This window comes from Chiloscyllium punctatum, chromosome 30 (assembly GCF_047496795.1).
Source record: "Chiloscyllium punctatum isolate Juve2018m chromosome 30, sChiPun1.3, whole genome shotgun sequence".
Taxonomy (NCBI): Eukaryota; Metazoa; Chordata; class Chondrichthyes; order Orectolobiformes; family Hemiscylliidae; genus Chiloscyllium; species Chiloscyllium punctatum.
The window spans coordinates 12,851,154-12,866,550 of record NC_092768.1 but is presented as its reverse complement, the minus strand read 5'-3'; the positions used below and the strand labels follow the sequence as shown (position 1 = coordinate 12,866,550).

General features: G+C 45.0%; 2 protein-coding genes across 4 annotated transcripts in view; one reads left to right on the top strand and one right to left on the bottom strand.

Annotated features, from left to right (window-relative positions):
* The window catches only part of LOC140455184 (nuclear factor 7, brain-like), a 41,800-nt gene that overhangs the window by 3,481 nt on the left and 22,922 nt on the right, over nucleotides 1–15,397 (top strand). For 2 of the 3 annotated variants that reach the window (XM_072549891.1, XM_072549889.1), the window contains exon 1: nucleotides 7,451–8,028. The exons of the other annotated variant lie outside the window; for it this stretch is intronic. The gene's annotated coding sequence lies outside the window, so the exon portion shown is untranslated. Of the gene's footprint in view, nucleotides 1–7,450; nucleotides 8,029–15,397 lie in introns of those variants that run through there. 3 annotated transcript variants of the gene reach the window in all.
* On the bottom strand, nucleotides 4,496–7,015 carry LOC140455180 (heat shock 70 kDa protein 1A-like). Its single transcript, XM_072549886.1, has one exon. It carries the CDS (start codon nucleotides 6,752–6,754, stop codon nucleotides 4,823–4,825), a length of 1,932 nt encoding a protein of 643 aa, XP_072405987.1. The 5' UTR covers nucleotides 6,755–7,015; the 3' UTR covers nucleotides 4,496–4,822.

The following is a 15,397-nucleotide window of genomic DNA, read 5'->3' as shown; positions in this document are numbered from 1 at the left end:
CCATCATGATATCGGAAAATAATGAATGACAGTGGGACTCAGACAAGCAGGAGTCAAGATTAGAGTGGTGCTGGGAAAGCACAGCAGGTCAGGAAGCAACCGAGGAGCTGGAAAATCGACATTTCGGGCAGGAACCCTTAATCAGGAATCAACTCCTGCCTGAAACGTTGATTTTCCTGCTCCTTGGAAGCTGCCTGACCTGCCGTTCTCTTGCAGCACCAATCTAATCTTGACTCTGATCTCCAGCATCTGCAGTCCTCACTTTTGCCTTGAACAAACAGGAGCTTGTTCTCAGTGAGGCAGCTGGAGCAATATCCCATTGAGTGTCAACTCAGAGGAAAAGCTTGAAATAGGCTGGAATAATATAAAAGCTGTGGAGTTTGAACATTTTTTTCCATTTGCAGCTGTAAAGATCCACATTTATTTGCCACCTGAAACGACATTTCACAATATAATGCTGACCCATAGCTGAAGACCCTTAGCTGAAGACAAATACATTCCGCCCTTGGACCTTGTGGGAAATCCACTTCCTCCAGATTTGGAATGCTCTTGGGTCACCAATACAGCCAGACCTCCTCCATCCCATTCTTTTCTGAACGCCTTGTCATCAGGAATATTTAGCACTCAGACCTGCCCTTCCCAGAGGCATATGTCTTGTTGTGCCGTCTAGGCCAGCTTTAGTGCCCTTCCCTAATTTTCCCTGAGAAGGTGCCTTATTGAACTGATGCAATCTGTCTGTTTTGGGTAGACAAACAATGCTGTCAGCGAGAGGATTTTAGGATTTTGATCTATTGTCTCTGTTAGTGCTGTCTCTCTCTCTGTCTCAGCTTTTTGTGCTTTTAGATATCCTTCACTAATATTCTCTCTTGGTTCCCATGACCACATTTGCAATGATCAACATTGCCACCTACTGTCCTGGTAGGGAAACTGCTGCGGAAGCTGGTCTGGGATCGCTGTTGAATTCACTCCGTTGGTGCCACAGAACATAGAACATAGAACATTACAGCGCAGTACAGGCCCTTCAGCCCTCGATATTGCGCCGCCCTGTCGTACTAATCTGAAGCCCATCCCACCTACACTATTCCATGTACGTCCATATGCCTGTCCAATGCCGACTTAAATGCACTTAAACTTGGCGAATCTACTACCATTGCTGGCAAAGCATTCCATGCCCTTACTACTCTCTGAGTAAAGAAATTACTTCTGACATCTGTCTTATACCTATCTCCCCTCACTTTAAAGTTGTGTCCCCTCATGTTGCCGTTCCCATACTTGGAAAATGGCTCTCCCTGTCAACACCATAAAAACCCTCTGATGATCTTATATGTGTCTATTAAGTCACCTCTCAACCTTCTTCTCTCTCACGAGAACTGCCTCAAGACCCAAAGCCTTTCCTTGTAAGATCTCCCCTCCATACCAGGCAACACCCTAGTAAATCTCCTCTGCACCCTTTCCAAAGCTTCCACATCCTTCTTATAATGCGGTGACCAGAACTGTACTCCAAGTGTGGCCATACGAGAGCTTTGTACAGCTGCAGTATAACCTCATGGTTCTGGAACGCAATCCCTCTATTAGTAAAGGCCAAACACTGTATGCCTTCTTAACAACCCTGTCAATCTGGGTGGCAACTTTCAGGGATCTGCGTACATGGACACCGAGATCTCTCTGCTCATCTGCACTCCCAAGAATCTTACCATTAGCCCAATACTTTGTATTCTGATTACTACGTCCAAAGTGTATCACCTCACACTTGTCCACATTAAACTCCATTTGCCACCTCTCAGCCCAGCTCTGCTTCCTATCTATGTCTCTCTGCAACCTACTACATCCTTTGTCACTATCCACAACTCCACCGACCTTAGTGTCATCCGCAAATTTACTAACCCACCCTTCTAAGCCCTCATCCAGGTCATTTATAAAAATGATGAACAGCAGTGGATCCAACACCTACCCTTGCGGTACGCCGCTAGTAACTAGACACCAAGATGAACATGTTCCATCAACTACAACCCTCTGTTTTCCTTCAGCAAGCCAAATACTAATCCAAACTGCTATGTCTCGCACAATCCCATTCCTCCGCATTTTGTATAACAGCCTACTGTGGGGAACCTTATTGAACATCTTTCTGAAAACCATATACACCACATCAACCAGTTTACTCTGATCTACTTGTTTCCATCCGTCACAGTCCAGTAGAGCTGGTTCATAACACAGGATTTGTTCATGGTTGGTGAATCACATTACACCTGGCGGATATTAGAGCTGGAAAAAATCAGCAGACTATTCATAATCCAGAGTATTTGGTTTAATTTGTCTGATTTTATATAATCTCTCAGCAAAAGGCATCATAAACTATGTCAGTGGTGAGCCTGCCTATTGTGCCAATGACCAGAACAACAACAACTTATATCTGTGCTGCTTAGGTTTGTAAAACATCTCAAGGTGTTTTGCTGTAGCATACTGGACAAGTTTTGATGGAACCAGAAAGATACATTTGAGCAAATGACCAAAACCTGGTCAAAGGTGAGCCAATTACAGAGGGTCCAAGAGATTTTGGGAAGTAAATTCCTGGCCACTTCATGCATGGCAAATTACAAATAGGGACAATGTTAGGGAATGGTCAGGCTCTGGTGCAGGTTATGATACAGACAACAATACACGTCACTCTATGGATGTGCATTAACTGCAGCAGGGAACTCAGACCAGGATTTCTTATATAGTTTGCTTGTTAGTAGGGTGTGGGCATTGCTGCTTGGGTTTATTGCCGGTCATTACTTGCTGAGAGGACAGTTAAGAATCATCCCCTTTCCTCTCGTTCTGGAATCACATCAGCCAAACTCGGCAAGGATGGCTAATTCTTCCCCCAAATGACAAGAGGAAGCCAGAGGTTTTGAAACCACAGTTGACAGTGATGACTTGATTGGCATTGGGCCACAGCTGTATTCCATATCGGATTGAAACTGAAATATAATTTCTCCATCTCTGGTGGTTGGATTCAAACCTATGCCCCAGAGCTGTATTCTGAACTGACTGGCTGAATCTGCCAACCCCAGCCGATTATTCAACACAACCTAACCCCCACCTGGTCACCCTGTGATGTCATGGCTGTAGTCAGCTATTCAGCACATGGACTATCTGTATATCTTCTAAAGATACAATTTATTAATCACAGAATTTATTAATCAACAAAATAATAATTCTGAATTTGGGCAACAATCTTGCCCTAAGCAAGATTTGTCCTGAAGTTCAGTTTGAATTGAAAATAAAACATTAACATGAGAAACAGTATGTGATCACAAGCAAGCAATTCTTAAATGGCCTTTGTACAGAACGACATAGAGTCATAGAGATGTACAGCACAAAAACAGACCCTTCAGTCCAACTCATCCATGCTGACCAGATATCCCAACCCAATGTAGTCCCACCTGCCAGCACCCAGCCCATATCCCTCCAAGACCTTCCTATTCATATACACACCCAGATGTCTTTTATATGTTGAAATTGACCAGCATGCACCACTTCTTCTGGCAGCTCACTCCATACATGTCCCACTTTCTATGTGCAAACATTGCCCCTTAGGTCTCTTTTATATCTTTCCCCTCCCCCCAGGGAAGATCTGTGTCAATTTATCCTATCCATGCCCCTCGTGATTTTATAAACCTCTATAAGGTCACCCTTCAGTGTTCAACATTCGAGGGAAAACAGCCCAAGTCAATTCAACCTATCTCTATGGCTCAATATCTCGAATCCTGGCAACATCCTCCTAAATCTTTTCCGAGCCCTTTCAAGTTTCACAATATCCTTGCGAGAGGAAGGAGACCAGAAGGATTTTGAACTCAAGGAAATATTAGCATTTCTCAGTTTTTGGTCAGGTCGCACTTTCAGTTCTGGTTGTGACACGACAGAAAGAATGTGGAGACTTTGAAGAGGGTTCAGCAGATTTCTACCAGGACGCTACCTTGATTAGAGAGTATGAGCTATAAGGAGACGCTGGACAGACTAGCATGGTCTTCTCTGGAGCAGCAGAAATAGAGGAGAAGTATAAATAGGACACCACTTCGCCCCAGCTGTGATACGTCTAATAGTGGAAGGCATGCATTTACAGTAAGACAGACCACATTGAAAGATGGTGTAAGAGGCAAGTTTTTTTTAAAAGTAGGTGCCAGGAATGGGCAGCCTGGGGTAGTGGAGGAGGTAGATACTAAAGTGACTTTTAATAGGCTTTTAGATCACACATGAATCAACATGCAATGGAGGCATATGGACCAGGGGGATTACCAGGCAGAAGGGACGAGTTTAACTTGGGGCCATGGATGACATAACATCATGGGCCTAAAGGCTTGTTTCTGTGCTGTACTGTTCTATGTTTTGTAATCTGGAATAAAAATAACTCAGGGCTAGTGTGTAAAATGTGTCAGAAATGCTTTGCAGTAGGAAAAAGAAAGAAAAATCATTTACAGCATTTGTGTCAAATCATAGACCACAGAAAGAAACATGCAGAAATCAATAAGAACATTTATTATTTTAGAAAAAGAGAACTTGTAAACAAAAATAATTTTTTTCTGTACATTAAGGACTATCCCCAATAAAAACAAATATAACAAGATTATGTTCTTCCAGAGGATTCAGAATATTAATTCACCACATTGACAAACAAATTAACAGGCTTCAAGATCAGTGACATCAAAACTGTTATAGCTGGCAGTAATTTCTGCAGCAACCCTCTCCTCTCCCAGTCATTGAAAGAGAGAGATCTTGGTGCTGACCAAGTCCCAGTCTAAAGTTCAGTCCTGGATTGCGGAGGCTCTGACTTTCCAGTCCTTTAATCCACCTCCTCCACTGTTGGTCCTGTGGAAGTGGCACATCCAGCCTGGGCTCTGCAAGAACCACCTGCTGCTGCTGCTGCTCCTCCTTGGTACAGGTTGGCAATGATGGGACGGCAAAGCTTTTCCAGTTCTTTCAGCTGGTACTCAAACTCCTCCTTGTCTGCCATCTGATTGTTCTCCAGCCACAGGATTGCCTGGTTACATTGCTCAAGAATTTTCTTCCTGTCTCCCTCACTGATCTTAGTTTTCACATTCTCATCCTCCACTGTGCTCTTCATGTTGAAGGCGTAGGACTCCAGACTGTTCTTGGCTCCGATCCTTTCCCGCTGGGCTTCATCCTCATTCTTGTACTTTTCTGCATCCTGCACCATCTTCTCAATCTCCTCCTTACTCAGCCTGCCCTTGTCATTGCTGATGGTGATCTTGTTCGATTTGCCAGTGCTCTTATCAATGGCAGAGACATTCAAGATGCCATTGGCATCGATATCAAAGGTGACCTCAATCTGTGGCACACCACGAGGGGCAGGAGCAATGCCACTCAACTCAAATTTACCCAGGAGATTGTTGTCCTTGGTCATGGCTCGCTCCCCTTCATACACCTGAATAAGGACACCAGGCTGGTTATCAGAGTAGGTGCTGAAGATCTGGGTCTGCTTGGTGGGAATGGTGGTGTTGCGCTTGATGAGTGCAGTCATGACACCTCCAGCTGTCTCGAGACCCAGAGACAGGGCAGCGACATCCAGGAGAAGTAGGTCCTGAACATTCTCTGACTTGTCCCCCATCAGAATAGCTGCTTGAACAGCTGCCCCATAGGCCACAGCCTCATCAGGATTGATGCTCTTGTTCAGCTCCTTGCCACTGAAGAAATCTTGCAGCAGTTTCTGGATCTTGGGGATGCGGGTGGAGCCCCCAACCAAGACAATGTCATGGATCTGTGACTTGTCCAACTTGGCATCTCTCAGAGCTTTCTCCACTGGTTCCAGAGTCCCTCTGAACAGGTCAGCATTCAGCTCCTCAAACCGAGCCCTGGTGATGGAGGTGTAGAAGTCAATGCCTTCGAACAGACAGTCAATCTCAATACTGGCTTGTGTGCTGGAAGATAGGGTTCTCTTTGCTCTTTCACAAGCTGTCCTCAGCCTCCTGATTGCCCTCTTGTTCTGACTGATGTCCTTCTTGTATTTCCGCTTGAACTCTTCAATGAAGTGATTGACCATGCGGTTATCAAAGTCCTCTCCTCCCAAGTGGGTGTCACCAGCCGTTGATTTCACTTCAAAGATACCATCGTCGATGGAGAGAATAGACACATCGAAGGTGCCACCTCCCAGGTCAAAGATGAGAACGTTGTGTTCTCCTCTGCCCTTCTTCTCCAGGCCGTAGGCAATGGCAGCTGCCGTTGGCTCATTGATGACACGGAGGACATTGAGGCCGGCGATCACACCAGCATCTTTGGTTGCCTGGCGCTGGGAGTCATTGAAGTAAGCAGGCACCGTGATAACAGCATTGGTGACAGGGTGTCCCAGATAGGCCTCTGCTGTCTCCTTCATTTTGGTCAGCACCATGGAAGAGATTTCCTCAGGGTAAAATGTTTTATTCTCCCCCTTGTACTCAACCTTGACCTTGGGCTTCCCTCCATCATTCATCACCTGGAAAGGCCAGTGCTTCATGTCAGTCTGGACAACTGGGTCATCAAACCTTCTCCCGATGAGTCTCTTGGCATCAAAGATGGTATTCTGAGGGTTCAGAGCCACCTGGTTCTTGGCAGCATCTCCGATGAGCCTCTCAGTGTCATTGAAGGCCACGTAGCTGGGGGTGGTACGGTTGCCTTGGTCATTGGCGATGATCTCCACCTTGCCATGCTGGAAGACCCCAACACAGGAGTAGGTGGTGCCCAGGTCAATGCCAATGGCTGTTCCTTGAGCTGCAGGCATGTTGATCAAAGTCTGTAGTAGAACTGAGTCTTCTTTTCTGCTGTGGAGTGCTCCCTTCTATCTGCCGCAGTGACCGAGCTGTCACTCAGTATCCAAGGGGTTCAAACAATGAATGCAGATGCTGGAAAGATTCCTGATGAAGGGCTTTTGCCCGAAACGTCGATTTGGAAGCTCCTGGGAGACTGCCTGGACTGCTGAACTCTTCCAGCCCCACTATCCAAACTCAGTATCGAATCAAAGCGACCAACTGTAATTGTGACGCTCAGTACGAGCTGCGGCCCTTTAAATAGAATGTGTGGGCGGTGCCGGACGGGTGGGATCGGGTGATTGGCAATATCTCGGACCAATGGGTGAGCGTAGCGGTGATGTCACGGCGGAATGTTGTGGAAGGTTCTGACGCGCCGGCCAATGAGAGCGCGGACGGTTCCGCGAGACGCCGAGAGCCCGAGAGTGTTCTGGAAGGAGCGAGCCCGGGGGAGAAGGTTCTAGAAAGAGGCGGAAATTTCCAGCGGGATCTCTCCCCCCGCCCCCGCCCGGCGGCAGCGGGAAAGGATGGAGGGGGAGGGGGAGGGTGTGGAGGGAGGGGGTGTAGGGGGAGGGGGAGGGTGTGGAGGGAGGGGGTGTAGGGGGAGGGGGAGGGGGTGTGGATGGAGTGGGAGCTGCAGGGAGCCCGGGGCTGGGTCCCTGGGGAAGGGGAGCGGGTATGTGCTGTCAGGAGGGGCTTTACCAACTGTCAGGGAATGTCCAGGAATTGGAGTAAATCTCATGGACAGTGCAGCAGGGAAAACCTGGGAGAAAGGGGAAAAGAAACACACACTTGGGATGCTTGAAAAAGTTGATCTGTGATTGTCATCTTCCTGTACAAAAATCTTCCTATAATATTATTGGATCAGGTTGGGGCGGGGGGACTGGTGGGTGAGGGTTAAATCTGTTTAATTGTCCCTCTGATAAGACGTGGGCATCAGCTGCAAGGTCTATAATCATTGCCAGCCCTGTATTTGCTCCTGGTCTGAATGTCTGTGGGTCATTTCAGAGGGCACTGAGGATTTATTTTGGAATAGTCAAGCAATTTGACAGTAGTTTATGTCAGTATGAGAGATAATAGTTCATAATAGTGTGGATAATGTGGTCAGAGGCTTATCTGGGTTGATGTACATTTTACAGTCTCTGTGAATTACCTCAAAGAGTTAAGGGCAAAGATTTCTACTTGCTGGATCTCTGCACCTCACTCTTGATACAGAACACCTAAAATCTACCGTCAACGTACAGGTTTGGTAAGTTGCCGTAATGTATTCTCGTCAGAGAGTCATGGAGATGCACAGCATGGAAACAAGACCCTTTGGTCTAACTTGTCCATGCCGACCAGATATCCCAACTCAATCTAGTCTCACCTGCCAGCGCCTGGCCCATATCCCTCTAAACCTTTCCTATTCATATACCAATCCAAATGCAATTGTACTAGCCTCCACCACTTCCTCTGGCAGCTCATTCCATACACGTACCACCCTCTGCGTGAAAAAGTTGCCCTTAGGTCTCTTTCATATCTTTCCCCTCTCACCCTAAACCTATGGCCTCTAGTTCTGCACTCCCCCACCCCAAGGAAAATACTTTGTCTATTTATCCTATCAAGGCCCCTCATGATTTTATAAACCTCTATAAGGTCACCCCTCAGTCTCCGACGCTCCAAGAAATGAATAGCCCTCGCCTGTTCAACCTCTCCCTATAGCTCAAATCCTCCAACCCTGGCAACATCCTTGTAAATCTTTTCTGAACCATTTCAAGTTTCACAACATCTTTCAGATAGGAAATAGACCAGAATTACATGCAATATTCCAAAAGTGGCCTTACCCATTTCCTGTACAGTCACAACATAACCTCCTCAATACTCTGGTAAAAACAATGACTGCAGATGCTGGAAACCAGATTCTGGATTAGTGGTGCTGGAAGAGCACAGCAGTTCAGGCAGCATCCAAGTAGCTTTGAAATCGATGTTTCGGGCAAAAGCCCTTCATCAGGAATGGCTCCTCAATACTCTGACCAATAAAGGAAAGCATACCAAACGCCGCCTTCACTATCCTGCCTACCTGCAACTCCACTTTCAAGGAGGTATGAGCCTGCACTCAAACGTCTGTTCAGTGACACTCCGTAGGACCTTACCATTAAGTGTATAAGTCCTGCTAAGATTTGCTTTCTCAAAATGCAGCACCTCACATTTATCTAAATTAATCTCCATCTGCCACTTCTCAGCCCATTGGCCCATCTGGTCAAGATCCCATTGTAATCTGAGGTAAACTTCTTCGCTGTATACTACACCTCCAATTTTCTGAAATGATTCCTGATTGACATTTGTTTCATAGTGCTCCTGTAGATGAGAACTGGCTGACCAGGCAAGTGAAATATTCCCCATTTGGGAGCATTTCTCTATTGACCTTAACAGAGGATAGACGGGAACTTTCTTTGGAATTATATTAGAGGTCGTTGTACACAAAATACATTGCGGTTCTGGTCAGATATTCATTGGAAAGGAAATGTATTGGAAAGGATTTCACCAAAAATGATGCCACGCTCTGGTAACTTCACTCTTATTTTCCATACATAGCGATATTCATCAATATTTAATTCTCACGAATGAGGTCATAAGACTGAGGAGGAGATTATAGACCATTAAATTCCCAAATCAGTGCTGCCATTTGATGAAATGAATAAATAATTTATCTCTAAAGATAGACTGAAACGTGTTCTGTTGCCACAATCCGGTATCAATTTGCTAAGAGTAAAATTAAAGTATAGTCATAGAGTCATGAAACATGGAAACAGACCTTTTGGTCCAACCAGTCCATGCCAGGCATAATCACAAACTATACACACCTCTCCTGCCTACTCGTTATCCATATCCCACCAGTTCATATTCATAAACTTATCTTTGTACTTAAATAGAGTTCATCTTCATTGGCTGGGTTCACAAACATAGCTTCAGGACTTAGACAAAGTCTCTGCAAGTTCCCCTTTCTGGATAGAACGCAGCTAGAAATCTTGTTCTGCCATCGCTACAGCTGCTGCCTCACCAACAATTCCAGGAGTTCATGCATTGGGCCTACAATGTCAGGATACCCCACAAGAGTCACCGATGACACCACTCTGGCCTGCTTGCGATCTCAGGAAGAAGAAACAAAGTAACAAGGAGAGAGAGAGTAAAAGGAGGTGGCTGGTCTAGAGCAGTCGGGCCTACCTAGAAAAGCTGGGCTCGCTATCCCCTCCATGCTGCCTGGCTTGCCAGTACTTCCAGTGCTTTTGGAATACTGTGTTTTCAATTCTGGGCTCCCTACTATAGGAAAAATGTTGTGAATCTTGAAAAGGTTCAGAAAATATTTACAAGAATGTTGCCAGTTTGAGCTATTTGGAGAAGCTCACTAGCTGAGGCTATTTTCCCTGGAGTGTCAGAGGCTGATGGGTGACCTTTTAGATGTTTGTAATATCATGAGTGACAAGGATACAATGAATAGACAAGATCTTTTCCCCAGGATGGGGAGCCCAAAAGTAGAGGGCTTAGGTTATAGAACAGAGAACATAGAACAATACAGCGCAGTACAGGCCCTTTGGCCCTCGATGTTGCGCCGATCCAAGCCCACCTAACCTACACTAGCCCACCATCCTCCATATGCCTATCCAATGCCCATTTAAATGCCCATAAAGAGGGAGAGTCCACCACTGCTACTGGCAGGGCATTCCATGAACTCACGACTCACTGAGTAAAGAATCTAACCCTAACATCTGTCCTATACCTACCACCCCTTAATTTAAAGCTATGCCCCCTCGTAATAGCTGACTCCATACATGGAAAAAGGTTCTCATGGTCAACCCTATCAAAACCCCTAATCATCTTGTACACCTCTATCATGTCACCCCTAAACCTTCCTTTCTCCAATGAAAACAGCCCCAAGTGCCTCAGCCTTTCCTCATACAATCTTCCTACCATACCAGGCAACATCCTGGTAAACCTCCTCTGCACCCGTTCCAGTGCCTCCACATTCTTCCTATTAAGATGAGAGGGGAAATATTTAAAAGGGACCTAAGGGGCAACTGTTCCATGGAGAGAATGGTGTGCGTATGGAATGAGTTGCCAGAGGAACTGGAGGCTGGTACTCTTATAACATTTAGAAGGCATCTGGATGGGTATATGAACAGGAAGGCTTTAGAGGGAAATGGTGGAAAAAGCTGGCAAATGGGACTAGATTAATGTTGAATATCTCGTTGGCATGGACGAGTTGGATAGAAAGGTCTGTGCTGTACATGTTAATGACAAACAGCTGAAACAATAATTGACCATTCTCTGGGCATTTCTTGGGTCCAGTTTCTCATTACAAGGCACAAATTTTCTTTGTTTCTCTAAATTGTGAATGTTCGGGATGTTCAGAAGTATACACTTATGATCTAAAAGTAAGTGAACAAGCATTGATGGATTCTTTGTGAAACTATTTTTTTGCACTATATTCTTTTATTACTGATATGATAATTTTCAGATTCACTTTCTTGCCACAACCCTTGATTCCCTTACTTCCTAACAGTCTGTCTTTCATTTTACATGACTCTGACTTAAAAAGCACTTTGTGGGAAAGAATTGTACAGATTCAATTCTGTGTTCTCAATGATCCCCATTCACACTTGATCTGCTTGGCCCACCACATTTCCAAGAGTCTGGATGAAGATTGGATCCTTTCTTGTTGGACAAGATGCATACTCATGTCAAAAATTCTCTTTCACACAGTTTAGGAATGCTTATCCTTCACATTACACACTGCTAGTGTCCCATGGGACCGGGCTGGATCTGGGTTGGGAATGGCTGGATTGGGGGTTGGGGCGGCGACTGTTTTCCACAGTATTGTCTGGAATTGTTACTGCTGTAATTTGGTTTAATGCCTGTCCTGAGATATGTCTCAGTACATTCTGGAGGTAAGAAATAGGAGCAGCAGTGGCCATTTGATCCCCTGAGCCTGCTGCACCATGTAATAAGATTGTGGCTAATCTTTTTATTGACTTAGCTTCACTTACCCTCTCTCACACCATAACCCTTAATTTCTTTACTATTCAAAATTCTATCTACCTTTGCCTTAAAAACATTCAAGGTCAGAGACAAAAACACTGCAGATGTTGGTTTCCAAGGAAAACAAGCAGGAGGCTGGAAGAACACAGCAAGCGGGGCAGCATCAGAACATGGAGAAGTCAACATTTTGGGATACTACAAACGTTGACTTTTCCACGTCCTGATGCTGCCTGGCTTGCTGTGTTCTTCCAGTCTCCTGTTTGTCTACATTAAAAACAGTCAATGCTGTAGCCTCAACTGCTTCACTGGGCAGGGAATTGCACAGATGTACCACTGAAGTATTAGAGGTGTCCTGGGAATAGAATATGCTACTTCATTGGTTAGTGGTGAGATAAAATCTGTAAAATGCAGAGGAATTCACAGAGTAAAAAATGCCACATGATATTTTGAAGTGTTATTTGAGAGTAAGTTTTGGGAGTTTCATTCTTAATTTTTTGATAGTGTGAAACCCATCAGCAGAAAAGCCTCATGATTGAAACATCTTATTTCTCTGAGAAACATGGTGGTTGTCTTGTCTTTTTAAACAGCTGTAATTCCATGATGTTTAGTTACATCCACAATGCTGTTAGGACGTTTTCAAAGTGAAAGTGAGAGAATTGTTAGATATTTCAAGCGAGTGTCATTGGAGGGTCTTCCCACTGATTTACTTTGTCCAAAGGCGAATGTTTGGCTGACTGTTTTCATAGAGTCCCTACAGTGTGAAAACAGGCCAATTGGCCCAACAAGTCCACACTGACCCTCTGATGAGTAACCCACCCAGACCCATTCCCCTATCCTATTACTCTACAGTTACCCTTGACTAATGCACCTAGCCTAGACATCGCTGAACATTAGGGGCAATTTAGTTTGGCCAGTTCACCTAACTTGCACATCCTTTGACTGTGGGAGGAGACAGGAGCACCCAGAGGAAACCCATGCAGACACGGCGAGAATGTGCAAAGTCCACACAGTTGCCCGAGGCTAGAATCGAACCTGGGTAACTGTTGCTGTGAGGCAGCAGTGCTCAACACTGAGCCACAGTGCTGTCCGAAAGTTTTCAAGTAGTCCAAAAGTTGCACTCTAACCATTCACTGCAACCAAAGTTCAGCAAACATGTTCCCAGGATGGTGAGACTGACTAATAAAGAGAGTTTGGACAAGTCAGCTTATGTCCTGTAAAGTTAAAAATCACACAACACCAGGTTATAGTCCAACAGGCTTAATTGGAAGCACACTAGCTTTCGGAGCGACGCTCCTTCACTCCAAAAGCTAGTGTGCTTCCAATTAAACCTGTTGGACTATAACCTGGTGTTGTGTGATTTTTAACTTTGTACACCCCAGTCCGACACCGGCATCTCCAAATTATGTCCTGTTTCAAGGAAGAAAAGGGAATCTCCTAGAAATGTATGTGTTATTTAAAAGCGATAGACAGGGTAGATACAGGTAAGTTATTTCCACTGATTGGGGAGTCTAGAACCAGGGGGCACAGTTTAAAAATAAGGGGCTGTCACTCAAGTCTGAGGTTAAACTTTTTGTATTATTCAGAGATTTGTGAACCATTGGTATTTCCTACTGTAGAGAGCTTTGGAGACATGGTCTTGGAGCATGTTTAGGGTTGATAGATTTCCACACTCAAAACTGAATGCACATATTATGTGCAACAGAAATCAGGAGTTTACAAACAAATTTTATTCAAGCACAAATTACTTGATTTCCTTTTACATGTTATCATTTAAACAAATCTAAGGCTTACAGTCAATTAAGTTGCATACGTAATTAGGTCATGCAAATTCACAAATGGATGTTATGATATTTACTCCAAACCAGCCCTTGTAAATATTGAGCCTATTATTAATTTGGTGTTAATGGCACAATGTTGCTCTTTGACAAATTACTCAACAAACAGATGTGAGCAACAGAATGTCCAAGATGCAGCGGGTCCCTGTGAAGGCTGTCATTGACAAGTCCTGATGCACAAGTACGGAACAAGTACTGGACTTACAGCCTGTCTAGCCCATTCAACACACTCCTGAGAACCTGATGTTTGCATTTTAAATTTCTAGTCACTTGGGACAAAATAGAATGTATTATCTGAATGTAAAATTATTTCATGGTGGGGGAAAAACTGTTTTTGCAGAAAAAGATACAACTTGTCCAGGAATATTTTCAGTTAATTAACTGCTAATCTCTATGGGAAACATAGCAGCCAATTCTCACACAGCAAGCTCCCATAAACAGCAATGTGGAATGACTTAATAATTATTTAGTGTGACATTTGTTGTGGGATAGCTATTGACCAGGGAACTGGGAACTACCCAGGATCTCTTAACACTTCTTCATGTGTTCAGAATGATTGTCATTTCCAGCTCATTTCCCCCATGGTGTGGAATATCTGATTTTCTCGTTTTCCTCTGGCCCTCCTGGGTAGCACATCAGTTCCCAGTTGATGAGCCATCATGCAAAAACAGGCCATTCAGCCGATCAAGTCTGCGCAAACCTCAGAAGAACATCCCACTCAGATGCAACCCATCTCCATGGGGTTTTTACCCACGGCTAATCTATCTAACCCGCACATGTTTGGACTGCGGGAGGAAGCCAGAGCACCCAGGACAACTCACATGCTGAAAGTGGGAAGGCCAGTGACCAGCATGCCCAAAGTAAGGACACCAGCAGCCTGGGTGAGTGGGGGGGCAGCAGTCCAATGCAGAACCTGGCAGCTCCCATGAACAGACCACATGGAGTCCCCTGCATCGGTCTGCTATGGAGAGCCCTTGGAGAGTGTCTGTGATGTTTGCCTTCTTAACTTGCTTCTTGTTTTCTTGGCTTATGGTTGTACTGTGTAAAGGTGTAATGTAACTTCATTTTCTTCATTTTTCAATTGTGTCACTCAGGATTGTACTGAGGTACTTTGTGGCTAAGATGGCGCCATATGTTAGTGACATTGTTGCACTGTAATCATTTTTTAATTTCAAAAATATACTTTATTCATAAAATATTTTGATGATCGGTACAATTGGTGGTGCCATTCATAGCCACACCTTGCATTTCTTTACATACAGAGATTGAAATTAATCATTCCTATATACAGGTCTGTACGTTTACCATCCATATATTTAGCTGAGGCTTCAGCGGAGCCCACTTACTGAGTGGGCCCCCTGTTCTTCTTTGGCAGGCAGACGTCACACGGTGGTCTTTCCCCACCGTGCCTTGGCAGCAGCTGCCCCAACTTTCAGCGCATCCCTCAACACGTAGTCCTGGATCTTGGAATGTGCCAGTCCGCAATACTCAGTCGGGGTCAGCTCATTCAGCTGGAAGATCAACAGGTTTTGGACAGACCAAAGAGCGAGTTGATGATCCTCCAGATACAGATGATCCTCCAGATGTTGGTCTCGGTGTGCGTCCCAGGGAACAGACCATAGAGCATGGAGTCCCGCGTCATGGAGCTGCTCGGGACGAACCTTGACAAACACCACTGCATTTGTCTCCAGATTTCCTTTGCATCGGCACATTCCAGAAGGACGTGTGTGACAGTCTTATCCCCTCCACAGGCGCTTTGAGGGCAGC

What these genes read in the sequence shown, in the direction of transcription:
- LOC140455180 (XM_072549886.1), bottom strand. Translation starts at nt 6,754, where the DNA reads ATGCCTGCAGCTCAAGGAACAGCCATTGGCATTGACCTGGGCACCACC.